Here is a 25,476-nt window from a genome sequence, read left to right as displayed (position 1 = left end):
TCAGAGCTGAAATGGAGGTTGAGGTGTAATGGAATGCCTCACGCCTCTCCTCAACCAGTCAGAGCCTGAAAAATGCAGGCCGTGAGAGAAAACAGGCCCTTCATGGTCCCCCACCTACAAGAGAATCATTCATGACAAAAGGTAAAATTCCAGATAACCCGACTATCAGGCTTGGTCTGTCTGACACAGCATTACAATAAGAGAGCTTTTAGCCTACTACCTGCCATTAATTGCCTCGGTGAATTAGGCTATTCCCAACCCAAAAACAACAACTTGCATTTACATAGCACTTTATTAAGGCACTCAAAGCGATACTGTGAAGTGACCCAACCCAACCCAAGAGTCACTAGGCTATACTACTGTAATATTTTGGGGAAACATCTCTATCCTATTAGTTTTTTTAATATTAAATTTTATTCTCATAAATAACTTATAAACTTGTAGGCTAAAGGTATTTTGTTTTACATACAATAAAGCAAAGTTATTACCTTAAGCTATTATTCTTTTTATGATTAGGCTATTATTTATTTATGGCTGGCTATAATAAGGTAATAGGCCTAATATATAAATTAATAAGCATCATTGACACAGACTCTGAAAAACTGACTTTGACATAGGTCTTACAATAGTAGAGATTGCTGAAGTAATGTAGGCCTAAGTAAAAAAAACACCCATGGCCTAACTTCTGTACAGTGTATGATTCCTTGATGATTTAGGCCTACACCTGTCAGACGATGAGACATGTCGATTTCTAAATGCAATGTTTGGGCTTTTTTTTTAATCTAGGCAACACAATAGAAACGAGTAGCCTACATAATAGTGTGTTTTGCTTAAATGCCAAAGACATGTTAATAAAATAATTTTATTAACATTATTTATTGTTTAACAATTAATTATTGTACTCTCTTCCTGGCGGTTACTTTTCCTCATTGGTGAACCTCATTGGTGAATGTATTTGTCATTCATCCTTCCAACGCCTCCTTGCGTGACGTCAGATGTGTCAATCGCCATTTTGGAATAAGAATAGGAAGATTGTACAGGAGTGCCGTGGGCTGAGGGCAGAGTATAAATAAAAGCTCCCTTTTTCAGGCGACGAAAAGGCGCTTTACCGTTTCCCAAGTAGAAACATGTCGTCAGAGAATCAAGAGTCCGAGGCGCCATTGGAGTCCGGAGAGGAGAAACAGGTAGGTTTTATTGTGCAGCCTACCTTGAACAGAGCAGGGCTTTGGATGCCAGCTAACGTTAGCTAGCTGTAACGTTAAGCCTGCTACGTCGCTTATTTTAAACCAATGACTAACTGTCACAGTACCCTGACATAGAATTAAGCTGAGATGGGTGTATTGATTGTAATATTGCGTCCTAGCCACGTTTTATTACCTGTCGCCTTATTGTGAATGTGTAATTACATGTCGTGACATCGAGCTAGCCCATATACGGGCAAGGCTCGGATATCCTGCATTAATGCACAAGTTATCCTTTCCCATATTGCAGGTTAGGTGATCAGTCGCAAAAAATCGTTCCCCTCATTGGTCAGTGCTGTTGTCAAGCTTCAGAGGTGTCTTCCGGTTATGATGACTAAAAATTTCGTGCGCATCTCTGCCATGTTGATCCAGTTCACAGGAACAGTGGAGGAGAGAGTAGGCGTGATTGCTGCTGTTGAGGCTCTTGGTGTCCATCTGCATCAGCAGGCTGAGATGTCAAGTACACGGTCTCTTGAGTGCCTTTAGGGCGAGAAACACAGCAGAATATCGGGATACTGCTGATCTTATCCTCAAATACAAGTACCAATCAATGTACATAACATTCTTTAAGACACTCTTTTATTCTTTAAGATGGCTAATGTTCTACACATTCTGCAAGGCCTATGTTTCTGCCTAAATATCAGGCTTAATCAATAATCCCATAGCCTCAGGTGACTTTATTGGTCCAAACCCATAGACTACCTGCCATCTGAGTGTCTTGCAAGGTAAAGGCACGTTCAACGCATTTGACAAGTAGCAACCATAGTCTTCCATAGTATTGTTGTTACCACTTTCTTACCAAATGCTCACATCACTGATACGTTGTTGCTCGTCAGACACCCTAAATGCACAGTAACTCAGCTAAGCGGCTGCTAAGCTACATAAATCATAACTGCACTGCATCAGCAGACACCCCACAGTTTACAACCCCTCCACAGCTCAACTACCTGATCTTACTGCACAGAGTGCTCATCAGTAGAATTCTAACCCTATAGAAGGGTAGGCTGTAAGCTCTAGAGTGTTGATGCCATTCTAAGATCTAAGTATAGGCTTGTTGGCGTCACCACATGGCACAGCACCTCAACAGTACCTAATGACCTTAATATTTCCTAACTGTCAGGATACAGTGTTTTACAGTGCAGAGGGAACCTCACTAACTACCATCAATGTGTAGCACCCACCTGGTGCTACCCACTGTTACAAAGATATAGTTTACTATATTGACAACCTACATAAAAATCCCAACTAAAGAATGGATAGCGCTACCATAAAACACAAAAGCCCCGACAGCCATCTTAACGTTTATAACGAAGTCTGCCTGAAGGCTTTTGGCACAGCGCATAGTGCTCATGACATGACCTTATTTTGTGTAACGGTCTCTTAAATATTTTACCTCCCCTGCAGTTGAAGCAGATTTGCAGTCCGTGACAAAAATCATGACGGTGGGCAGGGCAGACGTATGCATGCATGCATCATCATCATCATCATCATCATTATCATGCATACGCATTGATTTTAAAGCTGGAGTTTTCTCCGCAGTGACTTGTTGTGGACGCAGTGGCCGTGCTGCTCAGAGAGAGAGAGAGAGAGAGAGAGAGAGAGAGAGAGACCTCCAATACTCACTACTGACAACATGACAACATGTGGCCTGTGTACAGTCTGAAAAGACAGACTCTGCAGTGTGCCCTCAGTGGGGAAGCCAAAGAACCCAGGAGAGAGAGTAGCCTATATCTCAGTGCTGTAGTGCTGTTGTCTCTCCAACTGGAAAGTGACTTGTCCAGACTAAGATTTATTGTGTTATTATTATAATAATTATTTATTATTAAGTGACCTGTCCAGTCTGTGTATTTCACAAACATGGTTTAAGTCAGGGGTTCTCAAACTTTTGGTTCCAAAGACTTTCATGGACATGCATAGTTTGTTGGCTTTTGAGGTTATGGTTTTTCATGGTGCTTCAGTCAGGTCATGAATGGTAGAACCTTCGGGAGTGTTGAAGGCATATGTAGGGGGTCTATACCTTTGTAATATATGAGCAAGGTATACAGCAGGGTTTCTCAAACTTTTTCAGACCAAGGACCACTGAACCAATAAAAAAAAAAAAAAAAACTCACGGACCACCTAAAAACAGTTGATCTACTTCAACAGTATATTCCACAATAGGCCTACTCACTGAACCACCTTGCTTATTGTCTTTGCACCTTGCTTATAGTGTCAGAGGACTCGTATGATTTAAATTGCCGCAGCTTACATAGGCAGTGTTGCAGAACTGTTTTGATTTACATACAAGTTGGTTCAATATTGCAAACAACTCATCTATATTATATTTTACCAAGTCTGCTCTCGGACCACTTGGAATAGCGTGCAAACCACCAGTGGTCCCTGGACCACACTTTGAGAAACACTGGTATACAGTGAGAGACTATGTGGGTGTGGTTTCTTTTTTTTTTTTTTTTATGCCTTTACTCAGATAGGATAGTGGAGACTGACAGGAAGTGAGTGGGAGAGAGAGTCGGGGTGGGATCCGGAAAGGACCACGGGGCGGGAATCGAACCCGGGTCGCCGGCGTACGGTGCAGGTGCCCCAGCCAGTCGCACCACTGCTGGGGCCGTGGGTGTGGTTTCTATGGTGATGATGACTTGCTAAAAGTGTTCTGAGTTCCAAGGTCCTGGATCATTCAATTCAATACTTCCTCTGTTGATATTTAAGGATGATTTGTTGCTTCTGTGCTGAAATATGACCAGCATAAAGACAAGTAACTCACTATTCCCAAGTGTGTTCTCAGCACAGTAAAGGTGGAATTAGTCCCAGACATGTTAATCATTCACCTGTTTATAGCAGTGTCGTAAATATTCTGTACCTTGCTCATTTGTGTATCTTATCATAAACTCATCCGCCCACGCACCGTCTCCCTATCTTGGAGACTTCTCATGTACTGTATGAAACACCCATTCAGGTACTAAAATAAACAAACGGCAGCAACGAATAAACGGACGGTAACACTGTTTATACAAAAGGGAAGTGTTAGGCACACCTGTCCTGCAGCTTACCTTGGTGTAGCCTATATAGGGTGCCATCTGTCTCTCGCTACAGCTTCTAAATGTATGCAAGGCCGATGTGCTGCATTTGGATGGGTATAGGTTAGCTAAGGCACTTAATGCCATGAAGGAGGGATCATCCTGTTGGATCTGTAAAGCTCTGTACACAATAATGCAGCAGTCACCCTCAGGGACTTTTAAGCACCTTGTTCAAAGGACATTTGCACAGTTAGGGTCTGCAGCAAACCCCACCACGAAAGCCCCCTGCTTTGTGGCCTTCTCATTTCCTGCTCTTGCTTATAGCTGACTACATCCAGGCTTATGAAGGGGCTTTGTAACCAAAGACAATCTCAGTCATATGTGGGGCTGGCTGAAGGGTCTCTTGGCTCTAGAGTAGGGCTGCAAAATTAGGGCTGCAAAATTAATAGATTTTTAATTGAAATCGCAATTTAAACTAATGCAATTAACTAATCGCAAAGGCTGCAATTAAACATGCAGCTTGCAACTCTTTCCCAAATGTTAATCTTGTCACATCTGTGATTTTTATATTCATGTCATCCTCCTTGTGTGACAGACAGTGAAGCTCACCTAGTGTTGTACTTCTCATGCATTAGGCATGCTTACAAATCAGAAGCGGTTCAACTTAAAGCGATGGCATATTGAACTGAAGCTTAATTAAAAAAAATTTAATTGAATATCACAAATCAAATCGCAATCACAATATTGGTCAGAAAAATTGCAATGAGATGTTTTCCCCAAATCGTGCAGACCTACCCTGGAGGCTGCCGTCAGATGAAGGAACACCAAAGCGACTGTCCTGACTTGGTGCTGTTGTGTATCAGGACGCTTAGACCACCTTCCTTAATCATGCTAGCAAAGAAGACTACCCAGTGCACGGAGAGATGGTAATGAAACTAGCCTCACTAATAAGGGAGACAGGAAGCTTATTAATCAAAATGTTTGGGTGAAAACAAAAAAAAGAAACATTTAAGCTTTCATAAAAAAGGTGTGCTGCTCAATCTAGCACTTAGACCAAGTACAGATAGACCTACTAGGCTTAGTTTAACTGTCTGTCCTTTGCTTTCAGGCCAGGCCAGGCCACTGATAGATGGGATATTGTCCCCTTGTGGTCTCAATGACATACAGTAGATAGATGACCAGAGCTATGTGTCAGTCAGCCCAGTGTCGGCTTCTGCTCTGCTGACTGGCGAGATAGGACGGGGTGAGGCTCGTTGGACGTGGAGATAACAGGGTGGCTCGCCAAAGGAGAGTTTTATAAACCATGGACATCCGATTGGTGTGCCTTGTGGTGTAGTATCATCTTGTCAATGCAAATTAATACCAACCACTAAAGGATGGCATAAAGGGTTGACTTGTCTTTTACCTCTTCGCTGTGGCAGACACATTCAGACCTGGCATTGTGTAGCCTAGTTTTGAAAAATAAAGTAGACCGGACTGTCCATTTTAAGGCAGTAACCCAGACATGTTGAGTCTTTGGCAAAGCTCTTTGCTACAATATTGCATTTACATTTATTCATTTAGCAGACACTGTTGTCCAAACTGATTTACATATGTCAACTATATTTCAAGGGATTACATTGACCCCGGAGCAACTTAAGTGCCTTGCTCAAGGGCACAGCGGTGGAAGCCAGGAATTAAACTCACAACTTTTGACTGCATGCTAGCTCCTTAACCAATCCACTACCCCGCCCCAAGCAACCTTGGATGATATAATGTTTCGATGAACCACAATCCAGGGGTGCGTTTCCCAAAACCATAGTTGCTAACCTGTTAGCAACTTAGTTGGTTGGCAATGGGAAATTGCATTGCAACCAACAAAGTTGCTAACTAATACTATGGTTTTGGGAAACGTGCCCCTGGTTGATAAGGGTGTTGGTAATGACCTCTATCACAGAATCATGGCAGAAAGGACTTTGGGAAATGGCTGCACCTCCGCTTAATAGCTCTGAATGACGGGGGTGGGGGTCGTGGGGATGTAGGCGAGGCAAAGCTTTGTAAAGGAACTTCCCCTATCTGCATATGTTGCATTCACATGTCAACTAGCCTGTTATTCTCATGGTATTTTATAAGGCCTCCTCACACACAAAGTTAAAGGGGAACTATGCCGTTTTTTTAGCTTAATTTACCTTAACTTAACAGCTTCGGAGTCATTGGGATGGTTATATGACTTTTTCCGGGTTGAATGGTGGCCTCGCTTCCCCCTAGCGTCTGTGGGGAAAAAACACCCTTGGTCCGCGTCTCAAGTCTCGCGGTCTCACCATGTAACAAATTGCTTTACGCCACTACAAACATGTGCCAGGCACCAGCTAAAACAAGGTAGCGATGGAGTTTCTCAGACATTCGTCATGGCAGATCCGGTTAAAAGAAGCAGAAAGCGAGTAAACCGTTGTCAGAGGAACAGGGAAAGAGGACAAAGTAGACTGACCGAGCGAGGAGTGTCGTAAAATATCTACTCTGAAGTTGTAGAGGGAGCTTTTTTTTAATTAACAAGCATGGTGGAGCAATGGTAATGTCACCGGCTGATGATCGGTCGACCCATGTTCAATTCCCGAATCTGTCATTGCGAGTCAGTGATGCTTTGGATTAAAGCATCTGCTAAATATCAACTTTAACTTAAACTTTGAAATCGATTGGATAAAAAACACTGCTATAGGAAGGCTCATTCATTGACACTACACGAGTGCACGATAAATACAGTTCGGCAGTGATATAGGTAACAGGAAGCTACGTCAAGGCTGGGACTCTGAAATGGACGAGACCTTTCCAGTGTACTGAAATCGAATAAACCAATCACATGCAACCAATATTAAATTCTGATCTATGTTTATTACTTAACTTCGACTTGACTCTGCCCATTTCGTGTGTCTCACTTCGCTCTGGCCACAGTGCGTATGTATGCACTGTCGGCAAAATATGCTGTCAAACTCATACCCATAAAGTCAAACGCGCTCCAAAAATGTAAACGATAGGTTTCAAATAAAGTTTCAAAGATGCCGTGTGTTATCGTGATTGACACAACCTGAGGTTGTATTTTAAAATTGTGACAATAATTTCGGATGAAATTTTTGAACTTGGTGTGCATGTGGCCGTTAATGAGCATCTCTGTCCCCAGCAGGACTCCCAGGAGAAGGACGCTAACCCAGTGAAATCAGAGGAGGCCAAGCTCAAGGCCAAGTACCCCAACCTGGGGCAAAAGCCAGGAGGGTCAGACTTCCTGATGAAGAGACTACAGAAAGGGGTAAGGGAATTGTGCTTGGAACTTAGGATTGTTCAACCTTATTGCACTCTCTGGGTTCTAATTTGGAACATAGGATTGTTCAACCAGAGACGGTTGATAAAGGATCTTTGGTTCAACCTTATTGTACTCCATTGGTTCTAATTTGTATGACACTTGGGCCCTAATTTAAAAGGGGACAAAAAATGTTAAGAAGAGTGGTCTAGATTCATTTTTATCTGCCTTAGCATAGATTCTGTTCTTTGACGTCAGGGTTAATCACTTGTGTCCTACCACCTGCTGTTTGATGAAAGGAAGATTCAGTGGCAGCATTTATTCATTTAGAGCACCTCACATTTCAAGGACTCACTTTAAACAATGCACTCAAAACACTGTCAAAAGAGTGTTTTTGATCATTTATCACAATGCTAAGCTTTGGTATGATTTAACACACACACACACACACTCCACTTATTCAACTATCACCTCACATAAAGGTTTTACATTTTTACGAGAGGAACCCAAATTTCTAACCTCTTCATGTAGTGGCTTTTCTTACTCTCCTTATCACTATTAGTACCATACAAGTAAATTATCCACGTGCAGTGCTTTGCCACTACACACCAGAGTATATGCACACTAAAATAAAGCATTGCACTTCCAGCCCAAAGCACATTCTCTGTGAGAGGAAAATTGTGAAGTAAATGTGGTTGGAGTGCACTTTAAAAATGACAGTGGAAGTGCCTCGGGCTTTCTCCTCATATTCAAAGTGGTTGTCACATCCCCTCATAATTGCAAATGGTGCGATGAGACTTAGTGAGTGTGTGAGGTACTGACACTGCCTCTGCATCTGTTGTGCTCACACTGCTACAGCGGAACTGCAATTAAAATTTAAAAAATGCCACTCTAGGCCCCAGCTGTGGTGCGGCTGGCTGGGGCACCTGTACCGTACGCCGGCGACCCGGGTTCGATTCCCGCCCCCGTGGTCCTATAAAAAAAAAAAAAATGGCACTGTAGCAAAACAACCTGGTGTATCTGAAAATGTTTAACATTAGATGGTTGTTGCTATGAATTTTGTTAATTGTCTCCTTAATGGAGTCTTACCAACATTTTTAAATTGTTCACTGTTAAATTTAGCTATTGTATTGTTTTTATTTGTATGTCGCTTTGGACAAATCCCATAATCATAACACACACACACACACACACAGATAAACACACACAACCTTACCCCCACACACACACTTACAAGCAAACACAGAGATAAACATACACACACACACCATTACCCCCACACACACACTTACAAGCAAAAACACACATACACACACACAGAGATAAACATACACACACACACCATTACCCCCACACACACACTTACAAGCAAACACACACACACACACACACACACACACACACACACACACACACACACACACATACCATTACCCCCACACACACAGTCTACATACACAAAAGTAGGGGATGGAGTATGTGATGGAGACAAATTGACAAGCGTGATTTATTTTTGCAGAGAGAATATGCAGGACTGGGTGGCGGTCATATTTTGGGCCGCTCTGCGGTACATATAGTGCTCATTTGTGTTTGTATTTTAGTTGGATGACTTGTTACATGTATAATTGGATGTTTTCTTCCCTCTTGTTTGTCAGCCTGCAGGCCTGTGACTCATAAGTTTACAGACTTTTGATTCATTATATGTTTATCTCTTCCTCTCTTCTCTTTTTTATTGTCTTTCTCTTCTTTCCACTTCTGTCATCTCTGCCTCTTTCACTTTTTTCCTCCCTCTCTCTCCCTCCCTCCCTCCCTCTCTCTCTCTGCAGCAAAAGTACTTTGACTCAGGCGACTACAACATGGCCAAGGCCAAGATGAAGAGCAAGCAGTTGCCGGTGGCCGGTCAGGAGAAAGGGCTGGTGACCGGGGACCACATCCCCACGCCGCAGGACCTGCCTCAGAGGAAATCCTCTCTAGTCACCAGCAAGCTGGCTGGATAAGAGCAGAGTCACCCACCTGCCACCCCCCAAACCCCTATCCCTGTACCCCCACCACTCCAATTAGGGGAGTACGCCCCCCAATACTAACCCCAATGCCTCCCTCCCTTCTTCCACGCCCAAACCCCACCTCCCCACCGGGTTCCTTATGAGTGTCTTGAAGCAGGGTGCAGGTCCCACACACTCAGCCCATTACGGAAGATGATGGATAGATCGACCCCCCACCCCCCTCAGTGTCTCCTTCCTCAGATAGTAACGTTAACTCTCTCTCATCACTGCTGATTGTGTCTTCTTCACCTCTGGCTCTGTTGCCATTTTCGTCCCTTTAGTTAAACCCTCCCTATGACCATACTGCCTCCACCACCGCAACCACCACCACCACAAACTCATCCCTTCCCTGGTCCGCCACATACCTTATAGCATCAGATTGTCTTTTAAAGCTGTAGTGAGATATAGAGGTGCACAGGTACTCCTTATCAAAGGCCAATACGTTCTTTATTCAAATAAACTTAGGTAGAATTCAAAATCCAGGAAACACTTTAAAAGTATTTTAAAGATAAGACTTGTACCGTACAATAATACTTTATCCAGAATAGAAGAGGCAGTGACGCAAAAGTTATGTGTTTTTGTTTCAGAAAAGGGATTTTTTTTTTGTTTCTTCCTAAATGGCTTGATGTGTCCTCCCAATTTTTTTTTTTTTGCACAGTTGCCCATTTTGGCCAGGCCTATACAGTTATCGCTTAGAAGATTCCTGTTTTGGCTTAAACAAGGGCCTTAACTTGTTTGTTTAACCACGTTTATTATCTTCTTAATATGAGCTCACCAACTCTTTTTGAATACAAACTCAATCTGACTGGGATGTGCATTGCTTCCAGTCATGTACCTATGGTCGAGACCAGTGCACCTCTAGTGATACTTTCACAACCAAATGTAACCAATGTTTTCCTGGATACTGGCTCTGTTGCAACACATGTTTGTTGTTGGTGTGCCGTGCAATATGAGCTAGCATCCTGTCCCAAGAATTTAAGGAACCAAAGATACAGGGACGACTAGACAATGGAGAAAAACAATGTTAGCAGGCCAACTCAAGGATTGACGGTTCCTCAAGGCCTGTCCTTCAAACCAATCGGGATCACCCTTATGCAATCAGAATGTGCCCAACTTTGTGTCTAGTTGTTGGGCATGTTTTGCTGGTGCTTGCCTATCACGCCAGCCATGTTCATATGTGCCCCAAGTGGTTGCTGTTTTGGCTGTATGACCCAGATTTACATATGTCATCTGGCCCCACCAGTTTTCACGACTGCGTCTTTCTGAATCTTCATTAAGAAGCAAGGACTGAGTTACCAGTTATATATATATATATATATAATTGTGCAAAAAATTGTGCATTCAACATGCATCATATATATATTGAATGCACATTTTTTTTGTCTAAAACTTGATGTGGATAAAAAATGATTATGAATTGGTAGAACATATGGGATAAAGACGAATCATAACTATATGATTATTTATACAAATATTCATGGATAAATTCCAAAACAAGCCTGTCACTAAATCTGTAATCAGTCAGATATGTGAGGCGGTATCACTCATATTGAAATACCTTAGAAATGAATACCTACTTGATAAAACACATTCCTGTGGGTGTGGAAAGAACTGGTGATCCCAGGGTGAGGAATGGCAGAAATGAGAGCAGTTTCCCCACGTCATCGTTGCTGCAGATGCAGCCGGAGCTTCGGTGTCCCTCATCCCCCATCCCCTCCTGCCCCCCCCCCCCCGCCGGGCCGCTCACCGGGAACAAAAAAAGAAAGGGCGAGGGGAAGAAAAGGAAAAACCCCTAACAAGACTGTATCTGTGCTGTACCATACTGGGCTGGGACAGGCAGCGTTCTTTATGATCACTGCTTCTACTGTTGTCATGACTACTACGCTTTCTGTTGCTGCTCTGAACGAGATGGGTGTGGGTTGGGGGGGGGGGGTCACGCAGTCGATGCCAGGAGAGTGATGCGTTTGTGTGAGTTCAAGACGTGACCACAGCCGCTGGGAGAGCACAGTGAATGACCCGAGTCTTAAGTTGTTGTCAGAGAAGGAGCTGTTTACTCCCGTTTTGAGTTGTTATTATACAGTGGGAATGATTGGAGCACAGAGTGCAACATCACGTCTATCGCTAATGCTGAGTGAACAGTGGCGGGTAATTCTGATATTGTGAGTGAATTGAAGAGCTGATGAGGATGATGATGATGAGGATGTCATGGCTGTGGTAAGTAACAGCAGGTGCTGTTACCATGGTCACAAGCATTTGGTGGGATGGAAACTGCTGATAGTAATGTGACGGAAGTTGATTCAATAGCAGACACACAGGAACATCTCAGGTGTTTAAGGCAGCATGGACAGCTTTGAATCACTTTAAATAATGGATGTCAGTATATCCTTGATTACCTGAGACAGGAATTACCCCTAATGCTTAAATGATATCCCTGCTTTTCGAAAATGAATTGGAGGTTCTAAATTGCTAGTGTTAAATATGTTCAATAAGTCTCCTGAAACAAGTCATCAGCTTGACTTTCCATGCCTGTCTTTGAAAATAGCCTAAATGCCTTCCCCAGCACATTTCCACTTTATTATATTGACAAGATTATGAAAAAGGTGAATATTACCTCATGTTTTCAAACCTACAGTCTAAAGGGAGAATGAGATATTGCAGCCCTTTCTTTCACAGCCAATCATTTACTAGGCTGCCATCTATCTCAGCCAATTATAATATTGGCTTTTCATCAACCAATCATCAGCTGGCCTGCTTGTTTCATATCCAATCATCAGCTGCGCTGTCCAGCAAGCCTTGGCCAGCCATTATGTTGGCAACTGGGGTGGGCAGCAAACTCAGAGAATCTTTCCCCCTGAATTCTAGAGATGTCCAGTTGACAATGCACGCCCAGTAAATGGAGTTAAATGGAAAGATGGCAAGAAACCTACCTAGTGGTCAACTTGTGTGCAATGTATCAAAGGTGTACAAGTGATTTTGCTCTCGAGAGAAGTGAGAGGGCTTTGAGAACCGGGAAATTCATAGAGAAAGATGATGTGTGATGTGAGTGTATATATTTTTTCTGCCATCTGCCTTAGTCCCAGCCTCATGTAAATAGCTGTTGTTTCTCTTTTGTTTTTTGCTTATGTACCACAAATCTGTTGGTTTAATTTGTATTTGGTTTCACTTTTGCTCAGTCTTTCGTTTTTGTGTGTGTGTGTTTTGTTTTCTTCTCTCTCTTTTGTTTTGACTCCGCTGCTCCCATGTTAACCTGTGTGGGCAGAAAAAGCAGGAAACGAAAATAAAACCGCCAAGCATATACCGCGCCCAACAAGCACAGCAATCGGCCTTCAGAACCCTCCACAATAACTCACAAGGGAATCGGCCTATGTGTTTATTTATTGTGTGAACTCAGAGTAAACTGGAATGTATAGCTGCTATATGTAAGGAGAATTGAAAGGTGCTATACAGAATTGATTAACACACAGGGGTTGACCTTGGTGCATTTCTCACATGCTTTGGCTGCTTAGTTCAGGGGAGTGCCATCTTAGGCTCTGGAGGGGCCTGCCAGTAGAGACACTTCTGCATTTGTTTATGGGATCATTGGTGGCCTCTGGTCGGATGCAAAGCCTTGTTGGGTGGTCAGTTGGGGAGAGCTGTCCAGCTGTCTGACGTTAGCAGAGGCTATATATGTAGTATGGACACACCCACACACACCTTGTGTGTTTATAACTCTAGTAGTGACAGAGGTGAATCCAGTGATTCAGTGAACAATTCGATGAACAGATAATAGACAAATCCCATTACTCTGCATCTGGGTGTGTTTAGCGTCTTTGGAATGGCATAGTGTGAGCCAATCAAGAGTCTGTCTAAAGGTCACCTTGTGTCTGATTGGGTTTGCCCACGTGCATTACAGGGCACGGCCCTACCATGCTGCACAGACAGATAGAACAGGCCTCTTATTAAAGGTGTGGCTACAAAATAGGACAAGCTAATGCTTTATCATTGCCCCTGCAGGATCTCTACTACACTACTTGCCATTGTGAAACAAATGTTTTTGTTTTGTTTTGTTTCATTTGTTTTTGCTGTTGAATTATAAACACACTACTGTAACAAACGAACTGCAGAATTGTGCCAGGAAAGGAGTGAATTGATGGACTGGAAATGGGACAAATATGGTAAAATGTAGAGAATGTCTAATAATGTCAGTGTGGAAAGGACTTTTTTGTCAGTATTTGAAATAAAATTTTACATGAATTCTCAGCTTTGTCTGAATTTTTTCATATGGACTCCTGCAATGCTGACTGTGTTCATCTGCATGGCACCGTGTTTAGTTGGAAGTTGTTTTTGTTGACATGCAGTATGGTACCACTGTCATGGTATAGGGGTCTGTTTCTGGGGCTTACATCATGTGCTGTGTAGCGATCATTTCCTTCCTGAGGTAACATGAGAATCAGCACTGTATCGCAAGCATTATTTCAGTCCGACAGTAAACATGGTGTCATGTTATATAAATGAGCCAGTATCAGCATTGGCCAATAGAGGGCAGAATCTCAACATACTCTGCTGTGGGGTTTTTAGCAGAGTTTCCAGGGCCAGGCGTAGGATTTGTACACCGTCTTCAAACCCACACTTGAAGAATAAATTTGACAAATGCAAAGATGAACTGAACTGGTTAGGATCCCACACAAGAATCCAAGTTACATACGGCAAAGAGCATCAGATGAGAAAACACACCTGACATGTTTTTGTTTTGTTTATTTTGTTTCTAAGAAAATAATGTCCCATAGTTTATGTCCCTCAACAATCAGATAGTATATTGGATTGTCTTCAGATGCAGATGTCTGATTTTGTTTCAAAAACAAATATATAGGGAGTGACATTAAACACTAGGCCCATTTGGATAGATCTACAGTAGTTGTATGCCTACATGCCAACATACAAGTTGTTGAATGCACACGACTGTTGCTATGGCTTGTGTATTTTTGAAAGCCCAAAAAAAAAAAAAAAAACTGGATACTGGATAGATCAAAGGGTGAAATTCCGATTCTGGTGTGATCAATCAAAGGGTAAAATTCCTTTGCTGTGGATTTCAGATCAGGTTCAGGCATCAGGGGTGGCTTCCTAAGTTCCTTTTTTCTTCTAGAACAAACCAGAAAGTTTTTGCTAGGTTTCATTAGTCAGATGAATGAAGAAAATGTGTGGTTCCGCCGACACTCAGTAAAAGTATTTTTTTTTATATTATTTATTTAATTCCAGACAAAAAGACTTTAAAAGTTAATATAATAATAATAATCAATAATAATGAACTTAAGTTAGTAAAATAGGTGTTCTCTTGTTGTTTTCTTGTTTTTATTCTATTTCATTTTTGCACTCAGTGTAGAAGACATTTTACTGAATTATGCCCATATTTTACAAAAATGAAAATAACAGCACAATTTAGTAAAATGAGCGTATGTTTTCTGGATATACACCAAAAATATCTTGCAATGATCCCTCCAGGGTTCAGCAGATTGATGATCATGGTTATTGTTGTACTTCACTTTGGACATAAGCGTCTTTTTCATAATTGACCATTTTATGATAAATGCATCAAATAAACTCATAAAGGGGGTCTGGTCAGATTTAGAATTGTAATTTTTAAAAATAGCGCACAAATATGGACATTATTAGATGGAAAATGATAGAAAAAAGAAACTAACAACTACTAGAGTTAGATATTTGTATTAATCTTTTTTGTTAAGTCAAATCAGTTTATTTTGATATTGATGTTAAATTGTACAGGCTATTAATGCTATAATAACCTACTCCCACCATAATAATATGAAAAAATCAATGTAGATGTGAGTGTACACAGAACCCAAGATTCCGTTTTGGATTCGGCTGAATCAAATTTTGTTTTGTCAACCGAACCCTACTTAGCAAGGCTGTAATCATAATGTAGGCTAATTTGAAAATGCCTTTTGCTATATTTACTTCCACCTTCAACCTTAACTCGCTCAGACATATCTGTCCCCTGCACTTTGAACCTCATTCTGGTGCCTACGGTACTGCAAAATCCAAATTTGACGGCCCAGGGGCCAAATCCCAGGCGCCTATGGTTCTAAATCTGATCAGAACCTGCCCTGCTTGATCATCCTTAAGCATACTATGTGGATATTTGATTTAGTTTATATAGTATATTTAGCATTTAGTATTTTAGTATTGTTTATCTTCTACTGTCTCTATTGTACAGTGGAGTTTTTATATATATATATATATATATATGTATTACTTTTTCTGCTGTACGTGCATGTTGTGTGTGATGTCTGTATGCTACTGCGACCTTGAATTTCCCCTTGGGGATCAATAAAGTATCTATCCATCTATCTATCTAGTTTGCCTAATTTGTAGCCTGGAAAAATCCACTCATTCACAAAGATCTAGGTGGGCGGAGCCAGGCTACCAAATTTGTGATCAAGCTCAATTTTTTTTACTTAACTGGCCCACTATCTGCCAAGAACCATAACCATAATCCAAACCATATTTTAATCAATAACCTCATTCTACGTTTTTTTCCTAGTGGACATGGGAAAAGGCTCATACACCAATAGGCCTACCATATAAGGGTTTTCCTGCTAAAGACCACGCCCCATAATTGTTTATATATAGCAGGTAGGTCTGGTATGTACTTCCGCTTCACTCTACTGTCGAGTGTTGTCGAGAACGTCTTCATTCTACAAGTAACGCAAGAGATTTTCGAGTTCTTACTCTTTACATAATCTTACCTAATATTTACTTAAACTCATCGACAGTAGCCATGAGTCTTTCAACAATGAAGCCCAACAGCGTTGGTGTCGTTGGTTTGCTTTGTCCTCTCACGGTTCAAAATGGAGTCGTGAACAACAAGGTCCGTATGGAAGACATCGGAGCGCCCTCTGCAACCGAAAATGAACTGGATGATTGTTCTGACGAAGTGAATAAAGTTGGTTCACCCAGAGTTTCACTACCTGTGAGAAAAGGCTTAGGGTTTGATAGTGGTTTTCACAGTTCGGATGACGATGGATCTTTACCCACATCTCCAGACTCTCAACCATGTCATGTCTTCCCTACGGAGGACACAGAACTCCATCGAGAAACAAGAGAATTAATCTTGGAGTTTTACCGGAATTATATAGGGCTCTCGGGACCAGAACGGTGTCGACATAAAGCCATGGGAACTATGAGAAAAGTCGTCCATCAAGTCTTACTAAAGCATGAGATCGCATTCAAAGGTAATTTGAGCCATAACTTCACATTGTGGACTTTGCTTCTCAGACAAACTGGCAACATGAGAAAATCCCTTTCTAGCTGACGCTAGGCGGAAGTGGCTTTATTTTGGACCCGTTAACGTTATTGATTTAACGCGAACTTTATTCAAAGGTTAACATTAGCCACACTGCTGTTTACTTTAACGTTGTTTTTTGTGTGTAATTTTAATTGACTTTAATTCTTAATCCAGATAAATAACTTGAATTTCCATAGAAAGTAACGATATACTCGACCGTGGTTGTTGTCCAGCCTACACATTCAAATATTTAGAAGAACCGATCTAATCATTTCAGCGAAACTTCGTCATTTCGAAAGTTTGCTTCTTGGAACTAGAGCCCAAAATTCTGCGGAAGTGCCTTATCAGGGCATTCAACACACACAGGAAGCTGCGATCCACGCAAGCGCAAACTAAGACGTGCGTCATATCGCCACTTTTGTGGTGTTTGCTAACAACAGAACATACCGAGTATAACTTATAATAAATAATATAGTATAATTTGGGGAAATTGGCTCGTTGTAAATGGTTTCTGGAGTACATTTTGTGGTCAGTTCCAACTCTCAACCCAGAGTCCGTTCAGTCTAATTCATAATCAGATGTGAGATTTCACGGCTTACTACTGGTGTTCATGGCACACATTTTTTTTTCTATTCACAGTGGTATGATGCCATATGGATTAATAATATACCAACAAAAATATGTCCTTGATGTCTAAGAGCACCCCATGCCATTCTACCATATGTGAATTAATGGTCTTCTCCTTATTTCTGTTGTCTGCAGGTATGATGAAGAGGGTAGATCTGGACCACATTGATGATGGTGTGTCATTTGTGAGAAGCGTGGCTGAGAACACATTCAAAGATGGCGTCACAAACTGGGGTCGCATCGCCACCTTGGTGGCCTTCGGGGCCACGCTCAGTGAACACATGAAAGGGGCCGGGCGGCCAGAATGCGTGGAGACTGTAGCTAACGAGATTTCCTCATACCTGGCCATCCAGAAGTATGACTGGCTCTTCAATAACAATGGATGGGTGAGTTACCCTGATACCATGTAGACTATCGACTCAAGCAACCGAAATTGAGATTGAGGCATGATTTTAGTGATTGAAGACTAATAAACAGCGTTGTGCTTGTATCAGTTGATCTGTAGTGTAATTTTTCATGGGGCCTAATGTTGGTAGATGAATGATTTAATTCCTTGTTAAGATGAAGGGCCCATATCCAAGCTCCAGGCCCCATAGTAGAGGAACATTTAACCACTTCTTTTTTTGTGTGACTATAGTTAAAGTTTGCTCCACTACTTTGTTCTCTACAGCATGGGTTCGTGAATTTTTTCCATGTGGATGACCCGGAGGTTGCGGTGAGAAACACACTCATGGCGTTTGCAGGTCTCGCCGGCCTCGGAGCTGGACTGGCCTTCCTGATAAGGTGAAAGGGACTCTTTCCATCCTCCTCACCTCTCCATCCTGGCCAATCACAGCACAGAGTTGAGGCCGGTGTAGAAATGCTGGGATCACAAGGCAAGCAAATGAATGAATGAAGATCGTATATACACTTTAACCATCAAAGATGTGGCAGTGGGTTTGATGTCTGCCTGTCTTCTGGCCTCTGTGAAGTCAGGGGCAGATTTGTTTGCACTCTATGAGGTGTCTGAACCCCCCCCCCCCCCCCCAATGTGTCGACACACCCAGCTCCAGCGCTCTCTCTGTGCCTCAGGTCGCCGTAGTTACCCCGGAAGATGGCTTCTGCGGTAGTCGAGCTGGCCCCAGTGGAATCGAACTCTTTTGTGGCGTTTGACTTTTTGCTGTTTTTGTCAGTAGTGAAATTATTTTTATATGTAATGTAAAGTTCCAGAATCTATTCAAAGTTTAGTGTGTGTTCTTATCCCCCCAAACCCCACCAAATCTCCACAGTTGCAGCCATCTCTAATGGATAGCCTGGTGTTAGTTTCGTGCGAGGCACAGACTTCTGTGTTTGTTCCTGGCTGAGTCACAAAAGGCTGTCCTGTATAATCTTTCAGCAGCACACAGGCTCAAGTCTATATAAGTACTGAGGTGAGAAACACAAGTCTGATTCATTTAAGGTTGCTGTACACTGTTTAGTTTATTTATGATTCTGATTATGCGCCTTAAATCAGATGGTAGATTGTAAAAAAAAAAAAATACAAAGTAACTCACAAAGATCAATAAATGAATATATATATATATATATATATATATAGATATAAATATTTATATTTTCAGTAAAATAAAAAAAAACTTTATTTTGTGGAAGAATTGTTGTCTGGTGTTTTCGTCATTCACTTTGCTGTGGTTAAGGAACTTGGTTTAGAAGCGGTTTAGACCAGCAGAATGAAAATGGTACGCCTCACTGTCCAGTCCTGCTTGGTGACTCAGTCATTCCAGAGAAACGTTCCATGTGTGTGAAAGGGCACTCCTCGTGAGTGCCACGTGTACATTGTGGTTATTGGTCAATGGTCTTGTCTCAGATTCACACAGGTATGAAATTACGGAAACTGAAATGTTATCTCCGGTTATTTCAGAACTAGGAGTTTTTTTTTTCCTTCTAGAAAAGTCTGTCATCACAAAATTATCCTGGTAAATGTGGAATCTTTCATTAATGTAAAGGCTATTGCTCAGAAGTTGTGGCAAAATGTTTGTGGTAACCTCTGTATGCTCGTGTGAGTATGTGGAGTTTGTGGAATGCATGAGCGAAGCCTGGGAGTTTCATTACAGATAAAACTTTAACATGGCTGCTGGTGGGGGAAGTGCCAAATCCATGGCCGACACCCCCAACCGATGAGGAAAGGCCAATCATCACATCATCTCAGACGAGTCTTCTGCTTCTGTAAACACACACGAGAAGGTCTGGAGAAAGGTTTGGTGATGCCTAAATCTTTGAAGTACACATCATAGTCATTAAGGTCTTCCTGTTCCATTTTTCCACTGGAGGTGGTGCTAGCCTAGACAAGGCCTTATGACTATACCTGTAGCTTCTCTAGCAAGCTCTGTGTTGACTGTTTAATGTGTTGCCACAGCAACACATTTTAGAGGGGGCACAGATGGCGGCGGCGGCTGCTCCTCGAAAACCTCAAACGGTTACTAAGGCAAACGTTAAAGCTTCACGCAGCAGACAATGCTCTCTGGCTCAACTGCAGCCCACTTCCTGTAACTATGATGCACCCGTTCCTGCGCTCTTTTTGTCTCTGACCCACAAACCGCTGTTTGCAAAACTGTTGAGGTTGATGTTTTCGCGATTCTCAGAAGCCTGTAGAGTGTGAACTGAAACAGACACCCAAGACCTTTCAGTAGTTATGTAACCTACTTCTGTTTTTTTTTTTTTTTCATATATCACCATAGCTGTTTTTTTCCTGTCTTACCCCATTATCTACGTCAACATGAAGTGTTACATTTCTTGATTGTTTTGGTGGACGTTCACCCCCTGTAGTACTCTGAAATGCCCACCACAACCACTTGAACCATGTTTGTAGGCCATGTAAAACTTAGACCACTTATAATAGTGGTATATATAATACTTATAATAGGGCTTATAACAAGACCAATATTAATTTTAGCATATGTATTTTACATATTTACAAATTAAGTGCCTTTTGCATGTTGATCATTTTTTGAGTTTAGTGACGTAGATCTAACAACAGAAAGTTTGTTGTTATTCTTCACATAACAGTTCCACAAATCTGTTTTCCTCCTCTGCATTGTGAAATATCTTTACTGAGCTTAGTAGGGGGTCGGCTTTTATTAGACAATGTTAAATGCTGTCGATTAGATTGGTTGATGTGGCATTGCTGGTACTTGTGTGCATGGTTAAATATAGCATCCTGAAATGTACATGTAAATATCCTGGTATAGATTTGTTACTGTTATTGGATGCTGTTATTGAAATGTAGAACCTCTAGACGTTTAGAAAAAGACATGTAAAACCATCTGATCTGCTTCCATTTTCTGTTGCAGTCACTGGTAATTGTGGCGTTGTAAAATAATTCTGCTTTTTAATGAACTTATGAGTCAAATTTCCTGTTTTACTGTGTAGGAAGTGTCATTTAAAATGACTCACTGGTTAAATAATGTTTAACAAATTATTTTGAAGTCATAGTTGACTTTACAAGCCGGACTGAGACATGCTACCAATTTGAGTTGATCTTATCTGGCTATAGAGTAAACATTGATGTGATGGTCTCACCAGATGGAACAGTGAGTTTCTCGCAACAGCAGCAAATACATAATCTTTAGTATTACCTGTGACACAACGTTTTTACAGAAGTTGGGTCTTATTGGCATTGTTTGTTTTTGGGAGTTTACAATTAGCAAGAAACTGTTGACCAATTCTTCTGGTCTTCTCAGCACTAGATCAGGATTAGCTTTTTTCCCTAAGGCAAGATGACATTCAACCACAAACATTCAAAACAATGAATATACCTGCTACAGTTGTGGACTCACATATAGTATGAAAAGTAGTTGCACTTTATGCTGTCTTTATGCTTATACAGCTGTTTGCCTGGCAACATCCACATTGCTCTGGGAAAAACATGAAGGGTGGTGCCCCCTTACTGGGGAACCAAAACAAATGAGTCAAACGCTGGTGTTTCCCGCAGTCACACTTCACCACTCCATCGTCCCACAGTCTAACTCTTGACGCTATAGCCTACATTCGCAGGTCTCCACAATTTCCTGTTTCAGAAACACCACTCTGGCTAAGACAATAGTGTATTTTAGTTTTCTGATGCCTTACATAACCTCATCAGCCAACCCAATGGGGAAGTGCAGACAGGTTAGCAGTATGGCACTGGGGATTTTTGTTGTTGGGTGGAGGAGGGTTTATTTTCAAATGTGTGTAGGTGAGGTACTCTCCCTCCCTTCTCTGAAAGGGTGTTTTTTTCATGAGGATGTTGCACATCACTAACCATTTGGAAACACAAATATTCTCTCAGTTTCAGGTTTAAAGGGTCGTGCCCCCATTTCACACTCGGTAACCTATTTTCTTTTTTTTTTTTTTTTTACTTTTGTTTGCAAACATAAGGTATATCAGACACTAACTAACTTTCATTTAGAACGGTAAATGTTACTGATCTCTAGAGTCGTTCTTTAGAGATCAGTGAGTAAATGTACGGAGTATTTCCTGGTACATTATGATTGGTCTATGCTCTTTCTGCCTGCGCCCTAGCAACAGCACGCCCCAGAGGCTTTAAAAAGCAACAGAAAGCCAGTTTCTCAGAAGTCAGCTGACCAAATTCTCTGGGAGTCACATGACCCAAGTTAAAGAGAAGTTGAAAGATTGTGATGTTTACAAGAAAACTTTACCGATATGACTATTTGTCATGACTACCAATGTTTTCTCAAATGCTCAGTAATTTCATTAGAAATGTAGCCTCAGTAAAACTTCCCTTATTATACTTCATACTAAATTATACTAAATATAATTTATAACCACATGTATACCTTTCAGTATATTTTATGAATACATATGTAAATGACATACAAATCTACAAATGCAGCTGGTGTTATTTCTGGCCTATCTTTACAGAGTTCCTCATTGTGTTGTGCTGTGGAAAAAGTAAGCCTATAAGGAGGAAGAGGAAGCAATGTGCTGAGCGCTTGTATTTGATCAAGGTAATATCAGCCATGTCTATGCTTTGGCACGTCTATAATTTATGTTCTTTTCGCATCAGTCGTTCTGTCTCGGGACACAGAGAAACTACAATGGCCTACTATAAGAATGGGTGCCCTTTTATATTATAACAAAGTTATAGCCATACTAAAACCTAGTTCCAGATGACTCCAGCTTATGCACCTTTTCGGCAAAAGTATAGTTAATGTGGCCCCAGCAGTGGCGCAGCTGGCTGGGGCACCTGCACTGTATTCCCGCCCCGTGGTCCTTTCCGGGTCCCGCCCCGATTCTCGCTCCCATTCACTTCCTTACATTCTCCACTGTCCTATCTACAATAAAGGCATAAAAGCCCAAAAAATGTACTTTAAAAAAAAAAAAAAAGTATAGTTAATGTTCCACATAGACTTCAATTAATGTATTGGCTTGTTCTAATTTATTCATACACACACACACACACACACACACTGACTTATCTGCAGACTGTCAAACAGTTTCATATTGTGACAGCCAGTGAACTTCGAAGCATGGCGCCCTCTCCTGTTTGAACTTGAAGAATGTAATTTGTAGTCAACTCTACACAGATGTCAATTAGGCAATTTATTATTGCATACATTTATTCTTATGTCAGGTCAACTACTTTTGCTGTTTTCATACAGTGCATATGTATGGTATTGCGATTTCAAAATGTTTTGGTTTAAATCTAAAAAGGACCTGTGCCTGGAATGCACCACAAGATGTGTTTACAGGAACTACTTTTTGGTATCATCAAATTAATTTTTGACGCTATATGGAAATCTGAAGGAAGGATCATTCCTAATAGCTGTCCAGGTTATGCACTGTGTAAGTCAGCCTGTTGTCCAGGGCTTGCCTTTGTGGCTGGTTTTAGACCAAAACTCTTTTCTGTTGGTTTAAAGTAACACGTTTAAAAAGGTAGTCACCCACGTAGTGCATGCCCACGGTACATTGCTGGTTGCAGTGCAAATTGCTGTGCCCAACTTGCTTTTCTTGTGGTGTGTGTGTGCGCGTGTCTGTGTGCATGCATGGACACTCAAGGATGGTGTGGGTCCTGGAATACTCTCCCCAGCTAGCAAGACTCCTTAAGGTAAGCCCTTGCTTTCTGAAACAGTTTTCTTTTCAGTTTTAATATAGGCCTACAGTGTACATGTTTTGTTTCATTCCTCAGAGTGCCTGTCCATTAGTCAGCTCCACAGTGCCACCTCTTGGATGCTTTTGAGAACATGTTATAATAAACCTTTTTTTTCTTCTTTGACTGAACCAGTGTTTGAGTTTATTTGAGGTCAGCCCTCATCAACCCTTTCTGTATGTATTTTCCCAATAAATAAGTGGCTGTGATTCACGTCTCTGGCGTAGTGATTTCAAACCTGTCTCCAAAGTCTGTTTTGCCAATTGGGTTCTAGTTTAATATTCTCATGGGTGAAATTCCCAATGATTGACATTGTTTGATTAAATAGGTAATAGCTCTTCTTACTGCTCATGCCACAGGTGCAATAGCAGATTATAGCTGTTTTCATACAATAAAAGGACTAAAAGCAATAACAAAATAATTTTGGAGTGCATCATCCATTTTGACATTCAGTTATGTTCAAGGCTACAAAATACTACTGCTGTAATATGCATTCAGATTTCAGAAAATAAAATGCTTACCACATATTTGTTCCAATTCACTAAACCAATCAACACAACACTTCAGCCAGGTATAAGGTTTCCTGCGCACGGCAGGACTTTTATTTCCTGTATGTGGTTGTCCACCTTTGCACTGCACTGGGCAATGGTGTGTGTGTGATGTGGCCTGGCTCCATCTGACCGCTCTCCGTGGTCCCTGTAGGAGTGTGCCAGTGGCTTGTGTCTACTTTCTCATCCTTTCCACTGGGTCACCCTGGTGACTGCAAGATGCATTCCACTCAGGGCCTTTTTGGACAAACAGAGGAGGTTCTATAGAACTGGTTCCGTTCATTTGGAATTGTGGAGAAGTGATGCGCCCATCCAAATGTGTTTTTACAGGTGCCAGACAAACCGTGTCAGAGATTTAGAGGGAGGTCTGCACACTATATGTGAGCTCCAAAACTTTCAGTCTAAATAAATAACTGTGAATAAGAACTTAGCATCAAATCTATGGTAGGCCTACATACTGTCAGTTGCAGCCAAGTGTCATCCAAGGTCACAATCTTATTGGCTCAATTCACAATTAGACTGGTCTGGTGTCATACATATTAGTCTAGAACTCTACTGAAGATGATTGATTTTCTTGATATTGCCTTTCACATCAATAAATCATATGGCTGAATCACAATGTCGGCAAACAGTTTGTCCCCGCTTTAGTTGTGCCATCTCAATTTCCCCTGCAGCTGATATAAGCGGCACGATGGGACAGTCTCTCTGTTGATCCTGGGCTCCAATAACATCTTGAAACGAGGCGGTTTGTTACTTGTCATTGTACTGGCGCGTGCTGTGTTTGCGTGGCCATCCATTGTCGGAGCTGATCGGCTACCACGCTCAAAGCAATTAGGCCGTGCCCTTAAATTCACCTAGAAGTTTGAAGCTTTTGGATGCGCATCCCGGAATAGGACACCGGGCACTTAACTGAATGGATCCCTGCCACACTTGAAACAAAACACCTCACTGGAGTGATACTGCCAATCAGAAAAAAATATATAGGCTAGTCAAGCAAAGGCAGTATGTTTTTGGCTAACGGTCAACTATCATCAATAATCTCTCTCCCTAGATAGGCTAATAATCTGTCTCAGATAAGAACCAGTCTGTGACTCATATGGCCAGCCCCACCGACGCAACAGCCCTCAGGTGTCAGCGAAGGAGGGCTGTGAGCAAGCCGATTAAAATACCTGTGCAGTTGCACACCTGTATGCGTGCTCATCCACGAGCAGCGAGCGAGCAGGCACACCAGTCCAATCTTTACGCGATATAACTAATTAATCAATTACTGATACAGCAACACGTACTTGTATGTACTTGAAGTCCATGGTGTCACACATCCATAAAC

At 41.6% G+C, this 25,476-nt stretch overlaps 3 protein-coding genes across 4 annotated transcripts in view; 2 read left to right on the top strand and 1 right to left on the bottom strand.

Moving 5' to 3' along the window:
* LOC143140458 (ras-related protein Rab-25-like) overlaps positions 1-25,476 on the bottom strand; it is a 230,825-nt gene that overhangs the window by 183,705 nt on the left and 21,644 nt on the right. The gene's annotated exons all lie outside the window — the stretch shown is intronic.
* Positions 1,010-13,801, top strand: ensaa (endosulfine alpha a). Of its 2 annotated transcripts, none has more exons than XM_076301380.1 (3): positions 1,010-1,184; positions 7,413-7,535; positions 9,353-13,801. In XM_076301380.1, the coding sequence occupies exons 1-3, from the start codon at positions 1,128-1,130 to the stop codon at positions 9,521-9,523; spliced, it is 351 nt and encodes a 116-aa protein (XP_076157495.1). In that variant the 5' UTR covers positions 1,010-1,127; the 3' UTR covers positions 9,524-13,801. The 2 variants fall into 2 exon arrangements, with proteins under 2 accessions (XP_076157495.1, XP_076157494.1); XM_076301379.1 differs by having other exon boundaries at positions 7,410-7,535.
* Positions 16,208-19,109, top strand: mcl1a (MCL1 apoptosis regulator, BCL2 family member a). Its single transcript, XM_076301377.1, has 3 exons — positions 16,208-16,797; positions 17,613-17,863; positions 18,148-19,109. The coding sequence occupies exons 1-3, from the start codon at positions 16,344-16,346 to the stop codon at positions 18,262-18,264; spliced, it is 822 nt and encodes a 273-aa protein (XP_076157492.1). The 5' UTR covers positions 16,208-16,343; the 3' UTR covers positions 18,265-19,109.

The sequence above is a fragment of the Alosa pseudoharengus genome, unplaced genomic scaffold (genome assembly GCF_046254945.1).
Source record: "Alosa pseudoharengus isolate Yale_2024_CS ecotype anadromous, Long Island Sound unplaced genomic scaffold, YU_APseudo_1.1 YU_APseudo_1.1_scf_23, whole genome shotgun sequence".
In the NCBI taxonomy this organism is placed as follows: domain Eukaryota; kingdom Metazoa; phylum Chordata; class Actinopteri; order Clupeiformes; family Clupeidae; genus Alosa; species Alosa pseudoharengus.
This window is presented reverse-complemented; position numbering and strand designations above follow the sequence as displayed.

What these genes read in the sequence shown, in the direction of transcription:
- mcl1a (XM_076301377.1), top strand. Translation starts at nt 16,344, where the DNA reads ATGAGTCTTTCAACAATGAAGCCCAACAGCGTTGGTGTCGTTGGTTTG. An exon ending in GCATGAGATCGCATTCAAAG is followed by an intron (nt 16,798 to 17,612) that starts GTAATTTGAGCC and finishes TGTTGTCTGCAG; the next exon opens with GTATGATGAAGAGGGTAGAT. An exon ending in TCTTCAATAACAATGGATGG is followed by an intron (nt 17,864 to 18,147) that starts GTGAGTTACCCT and finishes TGTTCTCTACAG; the next exon opens with CATGGGTTCGTGAATTTTTT.
- ensaa (XM_076301379.1), top strand. Translation starts at nt 1,128, where the DNA reads ATGTCGTCAGAGAATCAAGAGTCCGAGGCGCCATTGGAGTCCGGAGAG. An exon ending in AGTCCGGAGAGGAGAAACAG is followed by an intron (nt 1,185 to 7,409) that starts GTAGGTTTTATT and finishes CTCTGTCCCCAG; the next exon opens with CAGGACTCCCAGGAGAAGGA. An exon ending in TGAAGAGACTACAGAAAGGG is followed by an intron (nt 7,536 to 9,352) that starts GTAAGGGAATTG and finishes CTCTCTCTGCAG; the next exon opens with CAAAAGTACTTTGACTCAGG.